The sequence below is a fragment of the Pholis gunnellus genome (genome assembly GCF_910591455.1).
Source record: "Pholis gunnellus genome assembly, chromosome: 7".
Classification (NCBI taxonomy): Eukaryota; Metazoa; Chordata; class Actinopteri; order Perciformes; family Pholidae; genus Pholis; species Pholis gunnellus.
In genome coordinates, this window is record NC_136533.1 from 10,234,405 (window position 1) to 10,262,175 (window position 27,771).

Below are 27,771 nucleotides of genomic sequence, written 5' to 3' on the forward strand. Positions count from 1 at the left end.
AATGAATGCTGTTGTTTTTCTTTTAGTTTTTTTTCTTGCTGCAAATATTAATCAGCATGCTTTATTAAGGGCAATATACAGTCGCTTTGCAAGAACAGTGTCCATTGTATTTGGTAGCCACATCACCAGAATCTCTTTTGCAACGAGAAACGCTTAGTGCCAGTAGCTCCATCACATATAATCGGCAGAACGGTGGCTCTGCTGATGCTCACGTGAGAAAAACACGGCCATGCTGCGAGCTGTACCAAACAGAGTCAAAGCAGGAGTGCTAGCTGCCACACAGAGAGAGTGCAGGATGGGTGCCAAGAGTGAACAGTGGTGATCTGCAGCCCTTGATCTGCATAGTAAACATTACAATTGCACAGGTTTCCCCCAGTGAAGCCATGAAACAGCACAGACCCAATGTGTATGGATGTGAAACAGATGGCGAGGGAGTGGTCAAGTTCAGAGCCTGAAGCCAGACAGGTTTTGGGGAAGATCTGGTTACAGAAGAGGGTGTCTTTGGTGTACAGTATCAGCCGAGTGAAGCTAGATTCTCAAAGCGAAAATACATAAATAAGCAGGCAGGGGGAGGTTGTGCCTGTGAGTTGAGGGCTGTGCAACATGAGGTGGAGACACGGGGTAAAAGCTAAGGCCACTCATGGTGATAACGCCGTCCGTTCTTCTTCCTCTCCTTCTGCAGGTGCTCCAGTTCTGCTTCGTACATCATCTCCTGCATCAGGTACTTTTCCCTCCTCATACGATCACAGAGATCCTTAGGCATGTCGGGAATGAGGTACGCTATGAAGGACTTGATCCCATACACCAGGTGCTGAGGGAAGCGTAAATCATTTATGAGTTACCTTCCACAGAACTACGCTTTAGTTGCCAGTATTTATTCAATAAAAATGCAAAGGTTAACACTGTGTGCACCACAATAAAGAACATTATGTGCCCTGTAAGGTTTTATCGGGGCATGGTATGCCATACAAATGATTGAAGAGGGCAGCGTTGTCAGGGGAAAATCTTGTTAGCTTTTTAAGGAAAGAAGAAGAAACATAGTGCCTTTTTTTCGGCTGGACCACCATGTAATTTGGGATTTTTTGTTTTTGTGAAATTCCTCAACCTTCTGTAGCAGAAAGATTCAATTAAAGCATTAAAAGCACCTAAATCAAGCTTGCGAGGTTTTCACTTACCAAGGACAGCATATAAATCATTACAAGTAAAAAAACAAAAAGAGAATCTTCAAAACATTCTGCAGTTTCACAGACTTTTGAAGACATAGGGGATTTAGTTTTAGCAGTTTGCCTTGCTGGTAAAAACACAACAAGAGAATTTACCTCAAAGACGATGATGAAGGCCAGTCTGGCAGCCAAGACGTGCCAGAACTGCAGGGTGAATTCGTACGGCATTGAGCTCCAGGGCGGCGCTCTGTAGTCTCTGTACCTGCAGTACCTGAACTGGCTGTTGTTCTTTATCTCCCTCATGTCAAACACAGACAGGCTGCTGTTCATGTAGCCTCGCAAACACCTGAGGGAGGAAAGGAGAATATTTAAGACTAAAACGCCACTCTGCCGGAAATATCTACAGCTTACACATTATATTAAGTGCTTACTCATCCTCGTGGTGGCGTCCCTTGTCCATACACGGGCCATATTTGAAGGCGTAAACAAAGCGGGGAATGTAGTCTGAGGTGATGGCGATGACGAAGGCGTTGGTGATGACTGCAAGCACGCCGATACCCTCGAGAATTCCATGCCAGATACCTGACAGACAAACCACAGGGGAATTAAGATTTTTCTCTACTTTATAAAGTGAAAAACTGTAATTGTTTTGGCTTTCTTGATTTGTTAACTTTCCTTCATCGTGCTTCATTTGCATGTTTTTTCGCTGCATTACAATAAAGTCGATGAAGGCTTCTGTACTGTCAGAAAAGAAAAATCATCCCTCTGCCCTTTTTTTGCATTCGATTAATCTCTGTATGATCCGTGAATGTCAGCTTAAACCAAAAAGAAGAAGAAGAAGAACTGAAACATAATGTGTTCATTACAGTTGAAAATGTTTCAGGGTGGATTGTTCCTTTAATTACAGGGCAACATGCCAGAAGAAGCAGTTGGTCATATATCACATGTCGGTTGGAGGGTGCTGTGATCATATGGGGAGATGGGCTGGCGAGGTGCAGAATATGGTGGTACAGACGCAGAGGATATGGGAACATATCTATCTCCATAGGATGGATAATAGAAAGTGTTTGTTTCCCATAATGTATTGCTGTGATCTAAAAATACAACAGTCACAGTGTGAAAGACACAGGGGAGGTGTGGAGCAGTCAAAGATCACACTGACCTATGTCAGTGGCTCGGGCAGGCATGGGTCTCCTCCACTGAGTGACAAACTTGTAGGCGTCAAGACGAATCTCAATAATGTTGTTGAGGAGAGCCAGGAGAGGAGCCAGCGGGAATGCTGCTACAAAGATGGTAGTGAAGCCAAACTGGAGAACTGCAGAGGAAAGATCGTCTCAACTTTGGCTCAAATAATGTACATACTTTGATTTATTTACCTTCCCTCTTCAAAGAAATATAATACTCAGAAAGAATGTAATGTTTCACCCATTTCAAGGTATTCGTCCACCAGTCCATGGGCGTTCATCGGCTGCAGATTCCAGTCTTTGTCCCACTGTGGAAGCTGGGCTTTATTCTCTACATTTTGCCCTCCACCACCTCCTTTTTTCATCTTCCTACGAGACCACCAGTTCTGCAGCAAACTGAAAATGTAGCAAGTAGCTAACTGTCAACTCAAAGCAATTATTTCTGACAATTCACTGAGCCCTGCAGGAAGCCTTTTACTAAGCCCCACACAAGATGATTTGATGCGTTTCTGCAGGAGAAAAGCTTTTTCATCTGCTAATCAGCTAAAGGACCAAAAAATACAGAAATTACATAAGGTTTGTAAAATGCCAAACACATCAATTTACAGCATTAAGTAATAAATGTGGCATTTCTAATAGTTCATAGAGAGAGAGTGATTATAATAAAATGTTACTCACGGATAACCGAGCTCCATGAAGTTATTCCAGATTTGTTTGAAGAACATGATGACTCCCATTTGCAGGCAGAGATCAATCAAACAGCCACTCGGGTGACACTGAGAAAGATGTTTAAATAACAAAAGTGTAACATCCAAATGTGTTTTATGAGCATTAAATTCAAAATCCCACTAATTATGTGGGAGATTAATGGTTCACATACAGGCAATCATGTAAAAGAAAACAGAAGGCAATAATCAGCCCACTTATGACGATGCCTAATTGTACTCACCTCCTCCAGTCTCCATCGATTAAAGAGTTTATTGTATTTTCCAGGCCTGCCAGCAAACCTGAACAGATTGACATTGGCAACATTAGCAGCGAAATTCAATCAGAGAAAAACTAATAAAGTCTACGTTGGAAAGAAAAGGAGACACTTAAGGTGCTAATTATGTCCGATAAACAACAGCTTGGTTACATTTCAAGTAAAAGCAGCTGAAACATGAGGTCCAAAAAGGAAAAGAGTGTTGGCAGAAACATGAGAGTTTGAAACAAAACATCTTTCCACAATCGCTCATTAACTGTAAACAGGAACTGTCAAGTTCATGGCAGGCAGCCTACCTTCCAAGAAAGAAAGCGATGTAAAATGTGGAGCTGTTCAAATTTACAAACTGGAACAGGAACATCTTCAGAGAAAAGCTGTTCTCCCACTCGGAGTCTGTCCGTGGGTGCTCTGAACGAGGACAAACGGGGGTTGTTTGGGGTGGACAAGGGAGAAAATCAATGCTCGGGAGCCAAGAAATAATGAAGGTATAGATGCATGCAGCATGTGGACAACGCTCACCTAAATTTGTCAGCAGATAGGCCACCTTTTCATACACCTGGCAAGATGATAGTACTCGTAAGCATCAACAGGGAAAAGGTTGAGGAAGATAATGATCATGAACAAGAGAAGAAAACAGGAATCTCAGCAAAAAAACCCACAAAACGTCTCTCTGGCTGTGGATATGAAATTTCCTGGAACAAAGTTCTAAGTAAATGTTTCATGAAACATTTATTGGACAGAATATGTAAACGTGCCAGATGATGCTTGTCCAGACACCCACCACATTGAGAGACATGATGATCATGAAGTTGATGCAGACGCCAGTGAGAGAGGTGGCAAACTGCCAGTTCTTCTTCACAAAATACCAGGTGACTGAAGCAAACTGCTCCATCGCGATGAGACGGAAAACCACCACGGCAAATACTGCGGTCAGAACGAGGGAAATCTAAGCAGAGATGATGGACAGAAGGAAGCATAAAATACAGGATGTCATATGCATGTGTAGAGGTTTCTATCTTATAATGAACTACGGTGCTACCTACTAACTATTCAGGTAAACAAAACACTCATCATTTAAATGTAATCAGTCAACAGAAGCAATTACACCATCAGAAACGCAAAAAAATGTTTTTCATCCAGCAGGGGGAGATGTTAAGCCACTGCCTGGCACTCCAAAGGTGGCGCACACAAAAAAACAGTGATCTCACTCTGAGGCTGAATCCCAAAAGGGGAGATTATTCAAAGATCAAAGGGTTTACCATGAAGAATATTCCGGACACAGACACCAGGAGCCGGCTGAGTTTGTCTGAGAAGGGCTGGAAAGGCTCGGGCTTGCCAGAGATGGGGTTAACTCTCTCCACCCGGGAGTACTTGGCTTCAAACTGAGGCCTCAGCTCCTCCTGATTCACAACACACAATCCAGTATGAGCGAATGAGCTGTGTATTCTTCTTCTTTTTTATATCAGGTAATAAGTGTCAAGTTTAAAAGACGTGCTGCAAGAACTAAAATTGTGTGGTAATGAAATGATGTCGGATCTATTTGAGGATATTGCCGACGTACCTCCTCTTCCTCCCAATCGATGAGATCCCAGTCATAAGTCAGTTCTGCCCTCCTCCTTTTCCAGAACTCCAGGAATACTGTGGCTGCAGAGGGGATCAGGAATCAATCACATTATTGTTCAACTTTGATATGTATCACGCCGTATGATTGATAATCATGTGACTTCAGAGGGCCATTCACTGTGGACACAGTGCAGAACCAAACACCACATTGCGGCCAGATATTCTGAATGAAACACGGTTTGCAGTGACGTGCGTGGCCCATTATGGAAACTCATTACAGCCATCAGTTCACAGACTGCTTAGTTTCTGTTAAGGAAGTAGCAACAGTAAATTGGCTTTACTTGTTCAATGCATCAACCCAAAGTCATGTCTTCTTCGTCAGGCAAGCTCCCTTTTGTGTTAAAAGACTTCAAAAGTGAAACTTTCTGTGGGCAGAATTCACTCTGGAGGCAGTTTCCTTTGTGTCTGACTCTATTGTGACTTGAGCTGCCCACTACTCCGTCATTTTTTTTAAATTATGCATGCATAACACCAGTAAAAAAAAAATGCTTTTATTAAGGCTGAATGCCTTCAGCGGTCCAATATATGTAGAAAAATGTGTCTTAGTAGCATTAGTGCAAACAGGCGGACCTCAGTGGGAAAGACCAGTGCAATCATGTATGATCTGTGATGGACAGCACACTGTAACATGATACTACTGACTCAGTGCTTTTGTCAGTTCTCATTAGATGTACATATTATACACATGTATGATTTTGCAGCAGAGGGAAGAATGTATAATGAAAACTGACACGAGTCTTCGAACAGTGCTGTGCAGCCTTCACACGGCTCTTATATACATCTGAACATATTAAATACGTTTCAGCTAAAATAATTAGTTGATTAGTCAATGAACAGAAAATAAACTGTTTTAATAATTGAGTAATTTCGGAAAAAAGAAAAAAACCTGACAAAGAATCCTCAGCTCCAATTAGTTATGAGAACTGGCAGAATTGTGGTCTTAAAAAGCACCAATGAATACTCAATCAGAACAACTTCGACTGCTGTTAAAGATGTTCAAGTTTAATATAGCTCGACCCACTTTTGTTTTAAGAGAGAGAAAAGCAGCCTTCTCAGATGCCTACATTCGGTCCCCTGGGCTAACCAATTTTTCATCTTTATCTTGCACACACACGCTCAGACACAGCAGACCTGGAGTGCACTCGCTCAGTGGCGCAGTACAGTTACTTTTGGTCCACATTGCCAAAAGCCAGAGTTACAGACCTCATTCTGCGAGGCTGGCTGGACTTTCCTTGGCTCTACGGCTCTACAGCTCTATGGCTCTATGGCTCTATGGCTCTCCTTGGCCTTCATTTAGCCCAGACTCGGGACACAATGTGCCAAATGTTCCCTCTGGGCGTAGGTGTTTATTTACCATGCTTGCACACAGATGAACCTTTTCCAGACGTTGCTCTACTTTACATTGATATTGTAGCCGTGGGAACCATCGCTATAATATTATTATACCGCTATCATGGTGCAATTCTGCAACGCTGACAGCCGAATGATACCGTCTCCCCTGGTGAAATGTTTAATTATCTGACTAATTACATCGGGATGACACTGGGAGTGTATGTGCAGACGCTCAAACAGTGAAACCTGCCCACGATTTATTCGATGACGAATGTATTACAGAGTGAAGATCTTCTGTATTTGCACTGCAGTGTGTTTACTGTATGGAATTGTCGGTTGAAAAGATGAATGTGTTTGGAGGAGTTGAGTGGAGAGTGGAAGCATGAGCACTGACACACTATTGTATAAATAGATTTGAATTCCAGAAGGGTTTGTATCAAGTTAAGCATATAGCTTCACAAAAAGGGACAACAAAAAAACCCAGCCTCTACCTACCCCAAATAGCCATGAAGATGGCAAAGAACACAGTGCCGCCATTATCAAACAGATGGGTCACCTAGAAACACAAGCACAAGACGGGCTGCTCTGAAAAAATGCTTCATTAAATAGTAGCTTCACAGATGAAACAGAATTATGACATGGATTTATTTTTTATTTCAACAGCTTGAGTTTGGGGCCTCACTTGAGATATTTCTAACAGGAATAGTTTGGCATTTTGGCAAATAAGCTTATTTGCTTTCTTGCCAAGAGTTAGATGAGAAGATTGATTCTAACCTCGAGTCTGCACGATAAATATGAAGCTACATCCTGCAGCCAGTTACTGGAAACAGGGAGAAACAGCCTGGCTCTGTCCAGCGAATACATCTGGCTAATAGCACCTCTCAAGCTCACTAATTAACACGTTGGATCTGGTTTATTTAATCTGTACAAACAAATGTAACAGTGTAAAAATGTTGTCGTGTAAAAATGATAAATAATAATAAAAATGGGGTTTTACCCTTAGACAGAGCCAGCAAGCTTGTGTTTCCAGTCTTTGTGCTAGAGCTGCTGGCTGCACCTACATAGTTCAGTAGGGATGAATTGATCCGATACTGATATTGGGCGGATACTGACTCAAGTAGTCTATTCAGTTCAATTCTATGTTTGCGTCTGATTACATATGTGCGTATTACATCATGTGTCAGCGGCACGCCAGTAGAAGGAGCTATCAAGAAACATGTCAACTGTTTGGAGGTGTCTCTCTCTTGCTACACCAAGTTCTACGATTACTATCTGGATAGTCAATGTTTCAACGTTTTTACCAATATGTTGCTGCATTTAAAAAGGTTTGCACTTGCATTATAATTTCTGTTAATTTAAGATTTTTTCTACCAATTTACTGGTGTACGATATATTATTTAATAATAAATAATAATTCACTAAACCTATATCTACAGTATGTATTTATTTGTTACATTTTCTTTTAAAAAGTCAATGTTAAATCAAGCCTGATGTTGCCTTACACACAAAAGAATGATCCCAGTCACTTAAACACAGTGAGGCATGCAGCTTATTAATTAAACACTCTAACATGAATACCAGAACTGCACTGACCTTGGCGTAGACACAACTGTCACTAAGCTTCCACGGCTCACAGGTGTCCTCACACATAGAACACATGATGGTGGTGTTGGCTTCACAAATCTCTTTACTGGTGAGAGAATGAATCAGGAAAGCAACAATCAAGAATATACATGTTTTAAAATACACATTCTGCATTCTATCAATTCAAGGGAGTATTTGCATCTTATCTGGTACGCTGACGATTCTGTGAACTGACCTGACTTGGCTGGAGTCCATAGTGAAGAGACCATAAAGGAAGACAAAAACGCCGACCAGGGCGGCAGGGATCAACATGCCGGTGTACCAGCCCAACCACGCAAAGTAAAGACCGATTTTCTCACCAAAGTACCGCCTGGGAAAGAGACAGAGAGACAGTGTGGTCAATATTCACCAATGAACTGTGTTGACTGTTAACTGAACCTGACCATATGTACTTGTGTGTGTAGTTAGCGTACTGTGAGGTGGTTTTAGTAGCCTAATGGAGAGAGAGAGGCTGCTGGGCTGACAAGGCACACATATAATTACACGGTATAATGCTGTGGTGGGAAATGATTCAATCTGCCTCCTAAACCACAGTCAGGGTGCCCTTGAGCAAGACACTTATTCCACAACTGCTCCAGTAAAGCAGCTCAGTGGCAATTAGCTGGATCAGGCAACTCCCAAGTGTTTATTCAATTTTTTTATCAGCATTCAAGGACATGGTTGAGGAAAATAGAGTCGGTATGTTTAGATGCACACCAGTATTCCAGTATTGGTTCCTGGTTTTAAGGATCAGGGCTGATATACACTTGGTTTATCACTACGAGCTCTTTCACACTGTTTTCATATTCTCCTTTGATAGATTGTCGTTATAAAAATATTGATTATAGCTACTGTTAAAGGGATCGCTACCTTAGTGTGAACAGTTCCATCTCTGATAGTTGACAAATTCAGATCATATCAGGAGGCAATTAGCCTAGCTTAGCATAAGAGTTGGATTCAGCAATGTACTTTGCACAAGTGGTATCAATTTTCTCATCCAACTCTTGATGAGAACGTGAATGACTGTATTTCCCAAAATGTCACATTTTATTACTTGTCGGTGGAAGATTAAAACACAGAGGTGCAGAGAAAGCCAAGCAGTTAAAGTTAAAGGTGCATGTTACGAGATTAAGAGCATTTCTATTGGCTCTCAACTTGGCGACGCGGCTCACGGCTAACGGTGGTAACAGCGCTTAAAGTGCAAACTACAGCAAAAGTGCTGACAGTGGTAACAGTGTTTAACTGAAGTAAAAATGAAGGGTGGGTGCTACCATTCCGCGACGACCTTGTCTGTTGGGATGGTGTTGTCAGCTGTAACCACCATATAAGAGCAGTGCAGACCTGTGGCCATGGGCAACCCAGTGGGACACGCTCACATGCACTTACGTGTACTAAAAGCATGCACGGCCGGGCTGGAAGCTCGGATAACAACACACACAGACGCGACTTCATTATCTGCTGCAGGTATACTTTACTCCACTATATGTTTACATAGCAAATAGCAGTTTTTTGTTCGATACACAAGGCAGCAGACTGTGATCCGATACCTGGATATACTTTATAATCAACTGAGTCTATTCAAGCAAGACACAACAAAGCTCATCGCCAGGACACGAGAGCTCATGTTAGTGTCCAACAACAGCTCATGATGCTGTATTGATTACCTGATGAGGTCCAGAGGCTGGTATTTGTACCACATTCCCCAGCGGGCCCAGCGCTCATACAGAAGATGCCTGTGGTTCTGGGCTCCGTGCGTCTTAATCGGGTGTCTGCTCTTGTAACCACCCTGATGAGATAAAGAGAAGGAGACTCTTCACAGAAGGAATTTTACAGTTTGACAATATGTAAATCCCTACAGCTTTTCAACACAACAAAAAATCTTCTCACCTCATGAGGAGGAAACGCAGCCTCATATGTGTTGTTGCCCAATAACCGGTTGATACCTACAGTAGAATAAACCGTGTCACGTTAAAGGATGCAGCCAGTAAAGCACAAGGACGCCACATTAAAAATGCAGTACCAGTCATGACTGAGAAGAGGGGTCCAATGAGATATTCATTTAAACCCACTTTTCCACAGTCATAACAATTTACTGCATTATGTAACTGGCAAGCTACATTAGACAAGCCCATTAGAGGCTTATAACACTCAGGTTAGAATTTAAAATAGCTGCAAACATTTTTGCTGGACCATAATTACTTGGTGTAAAATTACTCAATGCCATAAACTGACTGAATTGACTGCAGCTACTTCACTGTATGAGGCAGTAGTGAATGAAATGTTATGTATCACAGGAAAATAGTGCATTCGTTTGTCATCCCCTGGGTGAAACTATAGATAGTGAGAGCACACGCAGGGAGGGGGTGGATTTGAAAAAGATTTTCCACTCTTGTGGCGGAGCTGATCTTATAAAATATTAATGTGGAATCCGTTCCAGCCCTTCAAAGGCCAAATTTTAATCAGCAAAACATATCTGTGGCAGTCAGACAACAGTAGATGTGGGAGTGGACGGGCAGTTTGGTAAGAAAAACAACAAAGGATAGGAGGGATCCGCCACAAGTTGGACGACACCAACAGCTCAGTGACAGCTCACATTTGAATTATCCCACAGAAAAAACAAAGGCATAATACCCCCAGAAACTATAATGGGACACAACTAGAAATATTGTTTACTACGTGAGGATCAAGAGGAGAAATCAGCTAGCGTGGTGCCTTACCCATCTTTGGTTTTCCATCCTCATACTTGGTGCGCTGTAGCACATGATGAACTATTCTGCTTCTGGTGGAATTGGAGAAGAAGGTCCCTCTATTGTTGATAGTGAAGCTGGAAATTAACAGCACAACACAGTTATTCATCATGTAACAATCGATATCATCCAGTCACATTGTTAATGAGAGCTGAGCCCATAACCATGCAAAGCTCATTTAAACTTAATCTGTGGTGTAAGGTTTGTGTTCATTCCAGCATCATTATTTTAAAAAGAAACGTCAAGGCTGACAAGCGAAGGAAAAGGGGAAATGATTCACTGACGAATGAGATTAGATGAGGCCTTTCATCAAAGTTTTATCAAAATGAAAAAGAAAAAAACAGGTATACAAGAGAAAAAGAAGATCAAGAGAATCTGCTGCTGTATTTCGATATCTTATTTATGACCAGCTTGTCTTTATCGAGTTCTGACTCAAAGCTATAAAATATACAAGACAGCCGGTTTCTAAATTCCACACCCCGAGCTCAGGACATGAATGGATGTAATGGATAAGAAGGGGACTACGGATACAGAGCAGGATAAATATCATCTAACACTACTGGTACAGATGCTGTCCTTATGCGACACTCCGATCATGTGCGCGAGTTTCTGTCCTCCTTACTGATGCATGCGAACTCTGCTGAAGGGGGCTGTGTAGCAGTCGGTTTCCTCCAGGTCAGGCAAGGCCTCTTTGTCCAACTTCATGGGATTTCTGGGAAGCCAGCTTTTTATCTGACGACATCTCAGATGAAATCTGCTGCACGGATGTACAGAGAAAACAGGATTAACAGCACAGATTAACATGAAGATTGTTTTCTTTGATGTGGAACACTGGCTCCTAACCCCCCCCAACACAACCCTGACAAGCTCGCACCGCCTCACACCTACTAAAATGCACATGTACATGTACACGCACGTATTAAAAGCATCACGCTGCAGACTCGTTTTTTATTTTCACTTTGCTCGTGACTCATGAGCCTGAGAGTCACTGATCCAGTATAATAGCTTTCTAAATTCAATTCAAAGGATAATACACTTTTTTTGATACTCCAGTCATGATTTAAGACTAGTTGAAGTTTGAAGGCATGCATTGATTTCCTAAATTGTATCTACTTTTAATTTTATTGTCACAGTCTGTCTCTTTCTCCCTCCTTTCCATCCAACTTTCTAATTCCCCAGGTCCCCTCATAATCAATTAATAGAGACAAGAATAAGAGTCTGCAGCCATGTGAGGCTTTACTTACACTGCAAAACCGAACAAGTTCACAATACTCAAAACTTTTGTGGAAACTGATTACATCAAAATATTTAAGTCAACTAACTTAATTTTGTAAGTAAGTAATAATAATAAATGACAATTTCTTCAAACTTAAAAGTTTACATTTAGGCATTCATAGGCACAGCGGTGCTTTGAGCTAAATGCTAACATTTGCATGCGAACATGCCCACGATGTCAATGCTAACGTGTTGATGTTAAGCAGGTATAATGTTTACCATGTTCATCATCATAGTTTAGCATGCTAGCCTATCAAAGTTTGCTTATTAGCACTAAACACTAAGTACAGCGAAGGCTGATGGGAATGTAATTAATTTGGGTTTGGTCACAAACCAAAGTGTTAATTAAAATTTTGACTTGATGAAAATATAAGAGATCACCAAAGTTATTACAATTCATCCTGCAGGGAACATGAATGTCTATACCAAATTTCAAAGAACACACTAGTCCATAAAGTCAGGGGATCACAAAGGTCAGTAGGATCCATCCTCTGGGTACCATTATTGTGTGTCCAAAATGTCAATCCATCTATTAGTTGTGGAGATATTTCAGTTTGGAACAACGGAGTGCACCAACCAACAGACCAACATGAACATCCCTCGAGCTAAACATCACTTGACTGGGTAATATTTTCCCACTGCTTCTCCAGACTTAGGGGAGAGGTCTAATTTGTCAGGCTGTGCTCTGATATGGATTAAATCAATATAAATGGGAATTCTGGGTGAAAACAGAAAGCATTTGATGAATGTTGTTGTGAAGGGGACAGGTACAGAAAGTAATGATATCAACCCAGCAAGCTGTCACTATCTGCACACGGTCCATTTGTTCAGCTTCACGGGGACGTGAGTTAGTGACGGACCATTAGTAAACACTTAAAGACTACTTTTCCTTTTAGAGCAACAGCTTATGACTGCAGGAGCTCGGAGGAAATCATAATGCTCCTCATTGTTCACAATGACTAAGATCACTTTCACCAAAGTGCTTTGTTCTCAGTTGGACAGGTGGGCGAGTGATTCTTGTCTGTGTGAATTTCGTCTGCTCTGTGTGTGTAGGTGTGTGTGTCATCCAAGCACGAGCATTAAAATGTGCGTATGATACTGTATGTCAATAATAACAATATTAGCAATATTTAACATTATCCATGGTGTCAACTTCTTCAACTTGTCTACTCCATAATGTATTTGTGATACATAGGTTATTGATAGAGTATATTAATCTGCATGTATCATAAAACACAATTACATGCTGATATAAACATATTTCCTTGATTTGTTGTTAGACTGTTTCCATCTGCATTCCAGTGAGATTAAGAGATGGAAATGTGGAGTCCTGTGCAGAGCTTGGTAAACTCTTGAACATCACATCAAAGCGCAAGTGCGTCTCTCTAAAAATAGTATGCTAATCAGCCTGTGCGGCTCCATTTATTTGACTGAAAGATTACAGGTTTTTCATAGAAAAGCACTGTCAATGCTACAGTATTGTACTCTGAACAATGTGCCTGACTTGCAGGATGCTGTGCTTTTTTTCAAAGGTTGGAAAGTTTAATTAATAAAGTACATTTAAACAAAAAGTGCAACAGTCAACTGCACTTAATTACTGATTTTTTTAACGAATTTCCAACCATTTCAGTTATTGCTACTTTTCAGTGCTGCACATAGGGGGTGACTTTTTAATTTAAAAATATAATCCAAGACTCTCTACATACTGTTTATTTACTCACGGTCTGTGTAAAGGGTTGATCAATCCTGGATTAATTAATGCTCATTCAGCGGTTGGGTTCAAAAGGACAATGACGGTTTCATTTAAACATTCTCTTCTGAGGTGACTGATAACTTAAGTATTGAAACACCCTCCACAGCTCACATCACGACTCAAGCCTCGCAGCTTTGCCACTCACGTATTTCATTAGAGGCACTGAAGCATCCAGCTTCCTGCCCCCACAGAGCAACACAGAAAAAATAATCCTATACACCTAAATCTACTTACCTGCCCAAGGTTTTGCTCTTCCAGTCCGTAAAGTAACATTTTTTCCTTCAAAAATAAAAAAAGAAGACATGTTAGAGAGCCTGGTTGAAGTCGCCAGCCACTGAAAAAGAACTGAGAGTTAAAGCCTCAATCTTTTTCTCTAACTACGGTTACCTGAAAGGCATTCGGATGTTCATCTGCTCTGCATATTTGCAAAGCGTATCCCAAGGAGCGTGGACCTTCACAAACATGATGTCGTTGTTCGTCAACGAGGGCTTTCAGATTAAAAAGAAAAACAGGGGTTTGAGAACTGAATTGAGGAATCAAGGAAATGTAAGTCTTCTAAAACCAAACATGTTTTTTACCTCCTTCTCCAGCATTAGACCCTCAGCACGTAGATTCTTCTCAAAGGTGCACCTCTTTTCCACCTGTAGACTGGACTTCTTGTAAACCAGAATGTAGTCGATACGCTTTTTCCCATCTCGGAAAAACAGTCCAGAGGACCCAGCTCGATTCTTTCCCTGTACACAATGTTTCATACTTGAATTTGAGATGTAGGGATGATAAACACAGGCCTGCTAATGTTTGAAGCTTCTCAGTGCTAAAACAACTACAGTGTAACAGTATGAACAGTTGTGGTAATACTTGTGGATTAGTGGGAGCGCGTTACCTGAAGTGAATCAGTGCGGGCCTCTAATTTAGCCCGGGTGACAGGCTTTTGGAGCGGGACTGACTCGTCTGCCCTTGTTTCACACGTAGTCACCTCTGACTCCTCCACGTACTGATCCTTTGCATCCTCCGCTGCACACAGACACAGCCACAACAATGGGACGGTTATTGAACTGGTAACACACCAAAAAAAGGATCCTGTCTGCATCGAGTCTTCTGTTGCTGGTTAAGTCAATATTTTCCTTCATCCAATTGCCAACATTGAAATAAGCGAAATCAAATCTAGTTAAATGTGGGCGCCTGCTTGAGAGCAACACCTTGATGCAATTTAACAGATCCATGCACCGATTTTGAAAGAAGGCCAATCCTTTTTCCTTCCTTCCGGAATCTTTTTTCATCCCACTGATGTGCACAAACAAAATAAAGTTTTATTAAACCCACACTGTAAAGAAAGACATAACTGCAGAATGGACTAAGAAATCCTTTTCTAGACGCCCAGTGTTTTGAAACCTTATCAGACTGCCTGTCTTTGCAACAGACAAGAAGTCTGCCCAATTGACGAGCAACACAACATATGGAGGCTTTTCCATTGTCAATGTGGTACAGAATGTATAGCTTTTGTGAGGAGGAAAGTTGATTTAGTGGGTATGACAATCCATCTCACTCATGGCTAAATCTCATAATACATGCACTAATGGCATGATAGTCTACACCCGATAGCTATATGGAGATTCACTTCACAGCACAGCACATGTTATGTGAGAGCTTGGCTCATTTCTCCAGTCAAATGAGTCTAATTCATCGGCAGTAAGCTTGCTGTTTCTATATTTAGAAGATCTTTATAGTGCTGTGCTGAAATCAGGTGTAAAAAATCAAAATCATTCAAACAATATCAGTGACTAACATTTTTTATTATTGCAAATATGTGTGGAAAAAAAAGCTTTATTCATTTGCTTTTTTCTTCGCACTTCATTTAAAATCACGGAAGCACCAAGACTTAACAGCTTCATTTAGTCACTGAAGACAATTTCGAGCCTCTAGTCTAGATAACAATGTGTTTTAGTACCTGTTAGAACATTATCGGGCCTTGGACAGAATGTTTTAATGCAAAATCACTAGCTGTGATGTTTTCTTTTTTTTTCTTTCTTTAGCTTTATTTTAATCAGCATTTTCCCTGATCCAGGCTGGGATTAAGAGAACGCTGTCCTCTTCTGTCTATCTGGAGATCACAACTGATAATCTTCACAATAGCTAAATCGCCACAGAATAGTGAAAAGTCACAATAGCAGCTTGCTATTAATGTCATTACAATAAAGTTGAAGACTATATCTATTACTCGCCACAAATAATCCAGAACATCAGAATTAATGATGAAAAAACATTTAATTCCGTACAACTAATATGAAAAGTGCACAGCTTTAGTCCAGAAAGTTGTGAGCAACTGCAGTGATGTGTCTTGTTTTCAGACATCAATGTGAATTTCCTCCACACTGAAAGCCAACACAATCCATTTTCATTTGGTAATAAAAGTGTCAAAAAAATGACAAAGAACTTTTGGCAACATGAGGCGCTGCAAAGAACCCAAAGCAGTCTGAATTTACGCTGCTGGATCGTGCTGTACTGTTTACACAGCAAGGAGCCATGCAATGTGAATTTATTGAAGCATTTTCAGTTTACAGTGCATAGTAACATAATTGTAGGCTACAGTTAATCTAGTCAAATTAAACCTGTGTCACATTTTGGGTGAACTCTATCGGTGCACACAGGGGGGAGGCCGGTTGGTCTGTCTTCACTCTCTCCTTCTGTCTCCTCTTTTTCAGGCCAAGAGAAAACCTGTTCCTCAGATGTCTATTTTCAGCACAATGACAAAGAGCCACGCTTCACCAAAATAGCAACACTTCACCTTGTGCTACCTAATCTGCATGAAACTGCATCTCCATTCTCACTTTTGCACACCACACTCAGCAGCGAAATACCAAAGGGTTGGGCAAAGGGTGTCTCAAGGTGATGGAAATACTAACACGTGGAAGTGCTGTACGTGCTAGAGCCCTCACTGTCAATGGCCTTTGAATATTCTTGAAGATATTAATATGACTGAATAAGTTTCCCTCTCCAATAGGCATTTGGTTTTGTAGTCCATACTGTGAGGTTTTGTTTCCTTGAAACGGCTTTTCCCCACACTTTCTCACTGCCTCTGAAAGTGCATCAGACGCACGTGACTGCGTTTTATAAATCCTCTGCAGCATTATCACAATCTGCCAAATCAGTACTGTGCATGTGCCGTAAATGTCACCAACATTATGGCAATCTGTGTTGCAACCAACTCTGTTCCTGCATATCAACAATACAGATTTGTGCAGAGTGGCGAATGATGGAACACGGCATACAGACAAAATAAACAGCTTGCATCACAGACATGATGTTTATTTCCTGAAGGCTTCCTTGTAGGTAAACATAGTAGAAAACTCTCTGTTTTAAAACATGAAAAATACATCATGGAAAAGAACTTCAACTTTGGAATGCCCACATGACTGCTGTGTACAAAGCTGATTCATATATATGTTTTTAGATTTAGCATTTGCCAGGCGTAGGAGGCCATATAGACCAATCAATGTGCAAAATCGTTCTTTTTTTAGGTCAGTATAAGTCATCTTTGCATAAGCATAGAAGAATAGAAGTCGCAGTATAAAGTCCATTGTTACATTGACTATCCACTGACCTCCATGTTAAATTTTAAAATCAACATATATCAGTGATGCAAACTCAGGACTGAAGCATCTTATCCACTAAGAGATTTAGAAAGACGTCAGTAGGTTCCTCTCACACTGACCTGTCTGCGGAGGCAGGAGGCTGCAGGAGGTGCTGATGCTCTGACTCAGACCCTCGACTTCTGGTTTGGGCTCCGGGCTCAGCGGCACAGACAGGAAGTGGTTGAGGTTGATTGGATGAGTCTGACTCTGGACCAGGCAGGGCAGGCTGCGGCGAGACGGCTTCAGGCTCTTCTCCTTCAGGATCTCGCTGATGCTGGTGTGCATACCTGAGGACAACAGGGACAGAGGGAAGGTCATTTTAAAAAATGCTTTCACTGAAAAATAAAAACACATACAAATATAATTTAGTCAGAGACACTTGCACTAAGGGATGGATTGGATTGGGCTCTGCTCGTTGGTGAAACTCCGCTGAAGTCAGCAATATAAAAACATTTATTACACAAGGTGGAGGTTGGGGTAGCGCTGCGACCTATGGCAGCAAATGGCATTGATGCCATGAAAGTATGACTGGACGTCACTAGTCAGCTGGTGGACACACAGGAGATGAATGAGCCAGTGATAGGGAAGCATGAAAGGGGCGCAGCACGCGTTTGTGTTAGGCAGTACTCAGCCTGTGAAAGCAGTTGTATGAAGCACCGCTGTAGCTCTGAAGTGAGCTGTATTATGTATAATGTAACAACCATGATGATGTCTTCAAGCTCGTCTCCGACAACACATTCAGAACAGAAAACCCAAACAAACTCAGGCATTTTGAATCTTGTTCCTTACTAGGCACAAACAGGATGCCTCAGCCTCTGCTGCATTCATTTTGACCATTCTTTTAAAAAGCTCGCTTGTGAGCCAACTTTATGAAAGTGAAACACTAAATCACTGGAGTACTACTTGAAGCAGCTGATTACATAATATTATAAATACTCAATACATTTAATTTAATTACTTAATAAATAAAAAATGTCAATTTCTTAAAACAAATGCCTACATGTAAGTTATGTTTGGCTTGTTGAAGCTGCAAAAGTAAAAAGTATTTCTCGTCTTTACTTATTAAATCAGAGAATGACTGAATCGTCAGCAGAAGAGAGAAAAATAAATTGTAATGAGACTTTTTTACGATCTAATGCATGAACTGGAAGAGGAGGGAGAAATCACTTCGGTCATCAACTGGTCCATCCTTTTATGGGCTACAGTGGTGATAATGTCCATTAAAACCAGCAGCACTTCTCCTCCATTATCACACAGCTCAATATCCCAAGAAAAGCTGCATGATGCTGCAACCAATTTCACAAAGAAGCATGTAGTAACAGCATTCATGCGCGCCGTTAGCTTTCTCATCAGCAAGTCATTTTGTATTAATACCAGCAGAGGTGATTTTCAAGGTTACTTCAGCAGTAAAAACAATATGGTGATAGTGGGGCTGACAGATTGTTGAATGATTAATTTAACAATGCTGTAATGATGTATTGTAACGAAAAACTCTGAGGTTAACAACGATAATGAACATCCAGTGCTTGAAGCAGGTCATTGAAGCCGACCGTCACAGCAGGCAGCAGCTCCACCTCGGCAGCTCCTCACGTTTATTCATGAAATGGTAACGTGACTCCAGTGAGGAATTCTCCCAGTGACCTTCCTGAAACGTTCAGCTGCATTGATAATTCACTCTCCGCATCCTAAGGGTCCGCGCTGCAAGATGTGCAATAACTCACTCTCATGACATTGATACCAATGGGATTTCCCAGCGCTGTTGGGTGAGAAGGGAGCCAGTTGAAGATGTAAGCTGGAAGGCTCAGAGGAACCACTGATCGCGCCGTTTATTTCCTGTTCAGCCCCACAGATATGAAATGAATGAAAGTTGTGAGCACCAGCTAACAGCGACACAATGAATTATTGAAAAAATAAAAACTGTAGAAATCTTGCTGTGTAAACTAAATTCAACCTGCAGTTGGATTTCACTCTACTTAGGAGACAGATTCAGAAAAAAAGTTTGAAATAAAAGTATTTTAAATATAAAAGTATGATTACTCAGCACACATTAAGACAAAAGTCAACTTTAAATGAAGCAATCTCTCCATGTAAGAAAGTTAATTTCTCCTCAGGCCAATAACAAAGCTTTATTTCCCAGTGCTTTAATTATTTCTACTCAGTGTACAAGCATTCAGTCCACCTTCATTGCTTTTCAACTCAATCAATGTCATTGAATACAGTACTTCCAATCAATACTGAGCCGCAGGTTGTCAAGCTATCAGAGAGTCATATTGTGCCAATTAGATCTGCAACAACATTTCAGAAACCAGAGATTTCATGGTCCAGCGGGCAAGGTCTGTTTCTCCCAGCAACATGCTTTATGACTGGCTGGAAAATCCAAGCGAGCTTCCACTCAAGAGGCCAGAAGCCTAAAGTGCCATAATTTCACAGCCTCTGCATCGTCTCCTCAGACCAATTCACATGCTTATTTTATATTCCTGCCTACTTTCTCTCCATTATGCTGATCGATACATAGAGAATGGCTGCTGTGTGTATCAAAAAAGTACATTTACCGGACGCTAGCCGGTCTAGATAATCCCAACAGACATCGGCAAGGCTCAACATGTCTGAGATGATACATAGGAGCAGAGCCAGCTAATGGGCCTGTAGGGGTGAGGCTCGGTGGTCCCAAAGGACTCTCAGAATTTAAAATAGACCCACAAATTGGACGGAGTTGGTGTTGTGTGAAATTGCTTCCATGGAAATTTGAGAGCAGGTGAAGTTTACAAATACATTTACTGGTCAAATCTCTCAGCCTCAATGGATATAATAATGGTTATCTGACAATCATCGCCCTGTTGCAAAGCTTTAGCTTAGTTTTCTGATGCTGGCAGACCCTGAACTTTGTCCTACAGTCACATCTGTGCAGTACATTGTGAAGACAGTGCATTGTGTGTGTGTCTATAAAAACATATAAAGGGTTCATCCGATGTGAAATCCTGTGTTTAATCTCGCTGCGCTCTGGCTAAAACTGGTTTATCAGGAGAAAGTTAATCCTGTGTGTGTGTGTGTGTGTGCATGGCCTGCATGTGCATGTGTGTGTGTGTACCAGTTGGTATGTTAGTCTGTGGGCTGATACTGAGTCCTGCACAGAGAGCATCCATAGAGAGGAGGGATGCAGGAGAGCAATAAAAGAATAAAAAAGTAACGGATCACCGCTGTGATGTGGTGAGGGAAAAAACACCTCCATTTTTTTTATGCATCAGCATGACACGGGGACATGGCGACCATCCATGGGTGTGCTCTCACAAATGCCCACTCAGGCTCATCTGAGGGGGAGTTGGACGAGATTCAGGGAAGGTCGTGATCCGGGATTTGGATCCCTCCTGTGCAGCTTGTCCATGCTGGTCTTGTGAATCGAGATTAAGAGGATTTTTGATTGGTTCGTGCATGTGTGTGGGTATGATATAATATTGTGTCTGGATACTCGTCTACAAATTATTCTGCTCGGGACAAACATCGAAAGTAGAGGTTGTGTTTATTTGTAATAAGATTGTTATGCCCCTCTTGATTAATTCTGTCATAAAAAGCGAGCATATCGCTGTCGCAAACCTACACTGAGCCAGCTGGAAGAACAAACGAGACATTGTGAAAGACATCAAGGATTTTTTCCGATCAATTGCTTTTATACATCAGAGGAAACAACACAATGTTGTGAAAATAAGAAAAATAACTGTCCAATATGTGTAAAAACTAATTTTCTAATTTTGCTTTCAGCCAAAACTTAAGAATCGAGACATTCTCTGCGAGGATGTAGTGCAAAGTAGCAAACAGAGAAAACAGGTCAGTGGGCTGTTTCCCATCATGCCTCTGTCTTTCCTTATTCTATACCTTCAATAATTCATCCATGTTCAGCCCATAAAACTTTCAGTCAGGAACACTCTGCATCAGGACCTTTTTAAGCACAACAAACATTGTTAATGCCTTCTATTTACATAGAGCATTTGGGGATCCCTGCCATAAAAGAGTGGGCAAAGAAAAACATTTAAAAAATCAAATCAAATCACTCTTTCTCTCTCTCACACACACACACACACACACACACACACACACACACACACACACACACACACACACACACACTTAAGAGAAGCAGGTCCAAAAGACTGCTGCGGTGCGTTTATAAAAAATTATCGCACAGAGGCAGGACTGAGGCGAGGCCGGCAGCCTCTCCTTCAGAAACCTTCTCTAAGCAATTAGAGTGCGTTTCATTCTCCGCCTGGCATCATATCAAAGAACACAGAAGAAGAAGCTGAGTTCACAGGGAGTATTTAGAACGGTATCTTTAGCAGCCACTGAATATGCAGCTCTTTTTTTTTTTACATGGTGAGTACTTGAGGCACACCGATAGTTCTTGCTGACCAAATACAAGTATGAAATGATGAGTGATCTCTGGTATGAATCGCACGAGTTCTTCAGGCAGAAAACACGAAATTAAACCACAAAACACTTTTGTACCCGATTTTCTATTTAGAACAGGGAAAAGGATAATTTGACATAAAACATGTACAGGCATTTCTGCATGTGGCTTCAAAATCTATTTCCCCACGTCAATGTTTCAGTGTGATAATTAAATATCAGTGATTTATGATTTACCACAACATTATCTTATTCACTCAATTATAATTATGTCTGCTTTGTTATTCATTCATTTATTGAAGATAAATTATGGTTAACTACGCATATCTGATAAAGTATTGACTTTAGACAAGTTATTGACTTCAGTGATGCCATTCAATAAATTGTAGCTAATTGATGCAGTGTTCATATCACAAAACTGCTTATTGACATGAAACTTATATGTGATTTGAACATGAATCATCAGGAGAAGACCATTTTATCAAACGGCGAAGAAAAACATTTAATCCGGCGACTATAAAACTGTTCACCTGCTTCGACAATTTCATGTTTTATATTTTACAACATTGAATCACAGTGGATGTATAGGATTTTTGGACACTGATCAACAGAAAACAAAACTTCGAAGAAAAACTGTCTATAAAAAATGCGAATAATTTGCTCCACAGACACCGTTGCAAACTGTTGTCTGTCTATGACGAGCAGCCGGAGGCCAACAGCCTGACTGTGACCTCCGAGCAGCAGGCACCTTTTAACCTCAGTTTAAACGGTTCAGCACCGTATTATACAATCCTGGCACTACCTCTGGATTGCATCATTTGAGCAGATTAAACATCTTCCTTCTCTCTCTCTCAATCTCTTTATTACCCCCGCCCCTTTAACGTCACACTGTGGTCACAGGTGGTGGACCACCACCTCACTGCATGGATCCTGGACTATACCTCACCAACCGTCCACAGTATGTGCGGATACGGGAGTGTGAGTCTGACCTGGTGTCCTGCAGCACGGGGGCTCCACAAGGAACCGTTTTAGCTCCATTCCTCTTCACCATCTACACCTCAGACTTCACACACAACTCTCCTAACTGCCACCTGCAAAAGTTCTCAGATGACTCTGCAATCGTCGGCCTCATTTCCGCCGATGATGACAGGGAATACAGGGAACTGAACCAGGACTTTATAGGAAGGTGCCAGCAGAACCGCCTCCAGATCAACTCTGGTAAAACCAAAGAGCTGGTGGTGGACTTCCGCCGGGGTAAACGCTCTCCTCCGATACCAGTGAACATCCAGGGAAAGGACATTGAGATCTTATAAGTACCTGGGTGTTCACTTGAACAATAAACTGGACTGGACTGACCACACACATGCACTTTGTAAAAACGGTCAGAGCAGGCTCTATCTGCTGAGGAGACTCAGGTCTTTTGGAGTGCAGGGAGCACTCCTGAGGGCCTTCTTTGACTCCGTGGTGGCATCAGCCATCTTCTATGGAGTGGTCTGCTGGGGCGGCAGCATCTCTACGGTTGACAGGAACAGACCGAACAAACTTATTAAGAAGGCCAGCAGTGTGCTGGCCGGGGTGTCCACTGGATACGGTGGAGGTGGTGGGAGACAGGAGGATGATGGCTAAACTCTCATCCCTGATGAGCAACACCTCCCACCCCATGCGGGACGCCCTGGCAGCTCTGTGCAGCTCCTTCAGCCACCGGCTGATTCACCCCCCGGTGTGTGAAGGAGAGGTACCGCAGGTCCTTCCGTCCTGCTGCTGTCAGGCTGCACAACCAGCTGTGCTGACCACACAACACAAACAACACAACACCAAAAAACACGAATAATCTGTGCAATAATTACACTGTGCAATACAAAATACTCTGTCTGTATATATAATATTCTTTATTTTTATTTTTTTATTTTATTTTTTGAGTTTATTGTGAATTATTGTTTAATAGTTAGTTTAATATTTATATTACTGTTGCTCTTGTTTTTTTACTATGTATCTTGTGTGCACTGTCCACTTTGCTGCTGTGATCCTGTACATTTCCCCACTGCGGGACTAATAAAGGATTATCTTATCTTATCTTATCTTCTTATGTCCCCTGATTGCTTGTGATTTTCTACTACGTCACAGGATTTTCCGCAAAGCCTCTGCTGTGTCCCTGCGTACACACCTCATCAGGGACTATAAACCATACTGTCGTCAGTACTAGCAAGCATAAAAAGGTCACAGCAGAACACTTTCGTTCCACCAAGAATCGCCAAAGTCAATGTGTGTTTTGCAGACGCGATTGAACTGAACAATAACTTTGGGCTCCAGCAGAACTTCTGCCTGTATTGTTCTTATAACCTAGCAACAAAAGAACCGCTGACTATTTAAAGACTGTGAAAGTGTTGACGCTGGTAACTGTAAGACACACACATGCAGAACAAAACAGCCTCTTTGTCTTTCTGTAAACTCTTTGTCTACTTGGCAAGCTACAATTTAGTCAGACTGGATCAACTTCCATAAAACGGATGTCTGCCTAATATTCTACAGCAGACCGTTTAAATCACAGCTGATACCGTATATGTGCTCTCCCCCAATCTGCACTGAAATTAATGTCTGTATCCATGAAACCATCTGCCTGCTTGCATAAGAGGACAGGTGGCCTGCTTAGGACTGTGCAACCAAAGGTTTACACATGAACACACACACACACACTTGCTGTATTTGCACACACACACAGTTAAAAAGTGTAGTCTAACAGAGAACAGGACTCTCAGTCCTGCAGCCACTAGTGAACCAACCTACAGGCAAACAAAACACACACACTTTTATTAAAATAAAGAAATAAATCACTAATCCATAAAGTGTTTCCATGAGGAATATGGGCTGGATATTGTTTCATACTAAATATTGATTCTTTAGAAACTATAAGAGAAGTTGGTTGTTTGTATTGTAAATACCACTTATGACAGTGCGGGATATAAACATACTATAGGGCTGCAACTAGCGATTATTTTCATTATCGATCAATCTGCCAATTAAAATAAAAAAAAATAAAAAAAATGTTGCTCTCTAAAATACCATAAAATAGTGAAAAATCCATCACAATATCCTGCAGCACAAAATGACATCATTAAATGTCTTTTTTTTGTCAAAGCAACAGTCTAATGACCCCAAATTATTCAATTTGCTATTATTTGATACCAAGAAAAGCAGCATATTTTTGTCACATTTGAGAACCTGAAAAAAAAGAAAAATGATTTTAATGATTATTAAAATAGTTTATTAGATTTATTTATTCAAACGACTAGTTCATAAATCCAATAATCGTTGCAGCTCTAGAATAATACATGTCAAAACATGAGCAAAGCTTTGTTTAAGACTGAAGTATTCAATTGTTAAACCAGGTTATATTTAAATGTCCATATACTTAAAGCGAATACATTCTGGCAGATATTTCGTCTGTCAATAAGTTTCAACAACACACGCATGAGTAGTCTGCCAAAGAACATTGAAATTCACTCAAATCCTGGAGAGTGATATCAGATGGTTGTGAGTCATTTTTGTCTGGAGGACCACAGGGAGCTGCATTTTCTAGGTTTAACCAACTGAGTGACTCGTTTATTTTAATTAATCCTTTTTCCAACTCACCGTTCTTTCTTCAATCAAAAATATTTTCTCACCTTCAGCTCAGCGAAGAGCTTGAAGCGAAGAGATTTAACTCCCATAGAAACTTAACAATCTTGACTTGCAGTTGATTTAGAATCAATTTTCAGATTTTATGGATTACCAATAAAGCAATAAAGGTCTTGGCTCCAGCAACACCAAGACAGCTTTTCACCTCCTGGGTACAGAAACACAAATGCTCTCACAGTGTGCTGCTGATTGTGTTTGAGGACGGGCTATATTATTTCAAAATGTTTGTTTTTGCAGGACTTCGGGAGCCAACACCCTCTTTGCCTTCAATTTAATGGTGCACTTAGCAGTTACTGAAATATTGAGTGGGTCTTCAGGCCCGATGTCAGATTTGTACATAGCTCTGATATCATGTTGTGCAATGCGTTTCCTGAAGCCAGGAGAGTGGATCACTCCATCGGGTACAGTATAATGTTTAAGATATAGAAAGAAAGAATTACAATTCATGAGATTAAACTAAATCCAAAACATAAAAATAATAGAAATCAGTTTAGATTATCATACAATTTCAAAACAAAGTCATAATGGATTAATGTGGTTCAGTCCATTTTTTAATGTAATGGCAGAAGACGATAACGTTTATTGTCGGTGTACATAACCATTTTTTTGTAAAAACTCCCTCAGTTTGTTTTCACACTCAAAACCAGCAAAGAGACATGAGCTCCAGCAGATAAACTAACACCTTCTTCCGCAGGGCATCCCCTCACTCTTGAGATTATAGCCTCTCCACTCATCAGAAGCCAGAGGATGGACCCTTTCATCCTCCTCAGCCAGGTGCCTCAACAAAAAGAGGTCATCGCTCCCAGTTTATGAGCCTGTCAGCATGAAAACAAGAAGATTGTCCACCATTTTTCTTCAGACAGCCACCGCATGAAATATTAACACAAAGTAAAGAAGCCCTACTTATGGTTCAAAAACAATACTGCCGCATGCAGTGTAATCAAGCAGAATGAAAGACACTGATTGATGACATGAGAGGGGTTTATTTATAGATCTAAAGACATTTGTTCCAATTATCTTGTATTCACTTGATACAAAATGTTATTGCCAGGCAAAAATGTGAATGTGTCAAATGAACACCAACATGAGTCTGATGCTTTTCACAAGTTGCTGATTGACAGGAACTTCTAACAGCAGCAAGTCATTTTTTTCTATTACTGTCAAAGCCTGAGTGCAGCTATTCTTGGCAAGCTACTTCTCCTTTAGCACAAACTATTCTGCTTGCTCCTGAACAGATTTGTATGGAACAGTTTGTATCTTTTCCACAACATAATGCAATCAGTGCTTAGATATAGCCCACGTGTACACCCCGCTGAGCTGATGCATAAGGACACGACTGAGTGCAGTTCTAATCACGGCAAGTACAAAACGACACAAAAAAACCAAACCTTTCAGAGATTTCAGTTTGTGAAAAAAGGTAATTGTCTTGGTGCAGAATCAACAACAATCATCCACTGTAACAAAAATGGCTTAAATAGTAAAAACTGATCAATGTAAAAATATTTAAGGTAATAACATGTACTTTAATTGGTTTTATGAAGCCTCCAGACTAACAAATAACGACCTAAGTCAACGTTACATAAACTAGTGGAGAGACTATGAGAGGGCACAAGGATCATAAACAGGAGGACGCGGCAAGACCTCCAACTCTGCGTCACGCTCACAGCAAGTGGAGAGTCCGATGCCTCCGAGTGTCATTTAACATCACAAACTAACTAACTGGAGAAGAAAAAGTCAACACCCGACACGCTCAGCTCACAACATGAACCGTAAAAACGCGTAACTATCCCATTTAGCGACCAACCTTTCTGCTGCTTGAAGGACTGGATGGAGCCCGAGTGGTGCACCATTGCGACGTTCAGTTGGTCTCCGGCGTTAATTGAATTCCGTATTACGAGGAGCAAAATTGCAGAATGCATGGGAAACTGTGGTGGGGAAGCGTCGGTGTTCTCGCAGCTCCCATCCTGCCAAACGATCTCGCGGCCGATGCGCAAACCCCAGCAACACCTGTCTAAGCCCCCCCCCCCCTCCCTCCATCCACGGCTGTTGTCATGGTGACGGGCGGTAGGGGAGGTCCTGAGACGGACACGTCCCCCCCCCGGTCCTGATTTACTGACTCCAAATAAACTGCGGGAAATTGGCAGCGCATCTCAAACGCACCGACAAGGGCATGTATTCATTGGGTCATCAATCATCCGTTTTTTACCTGTGCTGGAGCCTGCAGCATCACACAGTGTAATAAACTATCAGGTAGGAACAATACAGTTAGGCTACAGTGATAACTAATATATATATATATAATGCAGTCAGTGCTGGTTCAAAATATAGGAAGATCATGTGTTCACAATCCACAACACTACAAGCCCCTTTGGGATATTTTCATC

At 41.2% G+C, this 27,771-nt stretch overlaps 1 protein-coding gene across 1 annotated transcript; it reads right to left on the reverse strand.

Moving 5' to 3' along the window:
• Positions 1-27,237, reverse strand: ano3 (anoctamin 3; the record flags this gene model as incomplete). The annotated part of the gene is made up of 25 exons (XM_079162875.1): positions 1-811; positions 1,320-1,537; positions 1,626-1,745; positions 2,326-2,478; positions 2,589-2,743; positions 3,026-3,123; positions 3,297-3,354; positions 3,626-3,737; positions 3,849-3,885; positions 4,111-4,275; positions 4,589-4,729; positions 4,891-4,973; positions 6,780-6,840; positions 7,878-7,974; positions 8,104-8,238; positions 9,572-9,693; positions 9,795-9,850; positions 10,625-10,731; positions 11,277-11,411; positions 13,917-13,961; positions 14,070-14,170; positions 14,261-14,416; positions 14,566-14,696; positions 17,395-17,601; positions 27,192-27,237. 25 exons carry the CDS (start codon positions 27,235-27,237, stop codon positions 629-631), a joined length of 2,922 nt encoding a protein of 973 aa, XP_079019001.1. The 3' UTR covers positions 1-628.
• Positions 27,238-27,771: the final 534 nt, after the last annotated feature.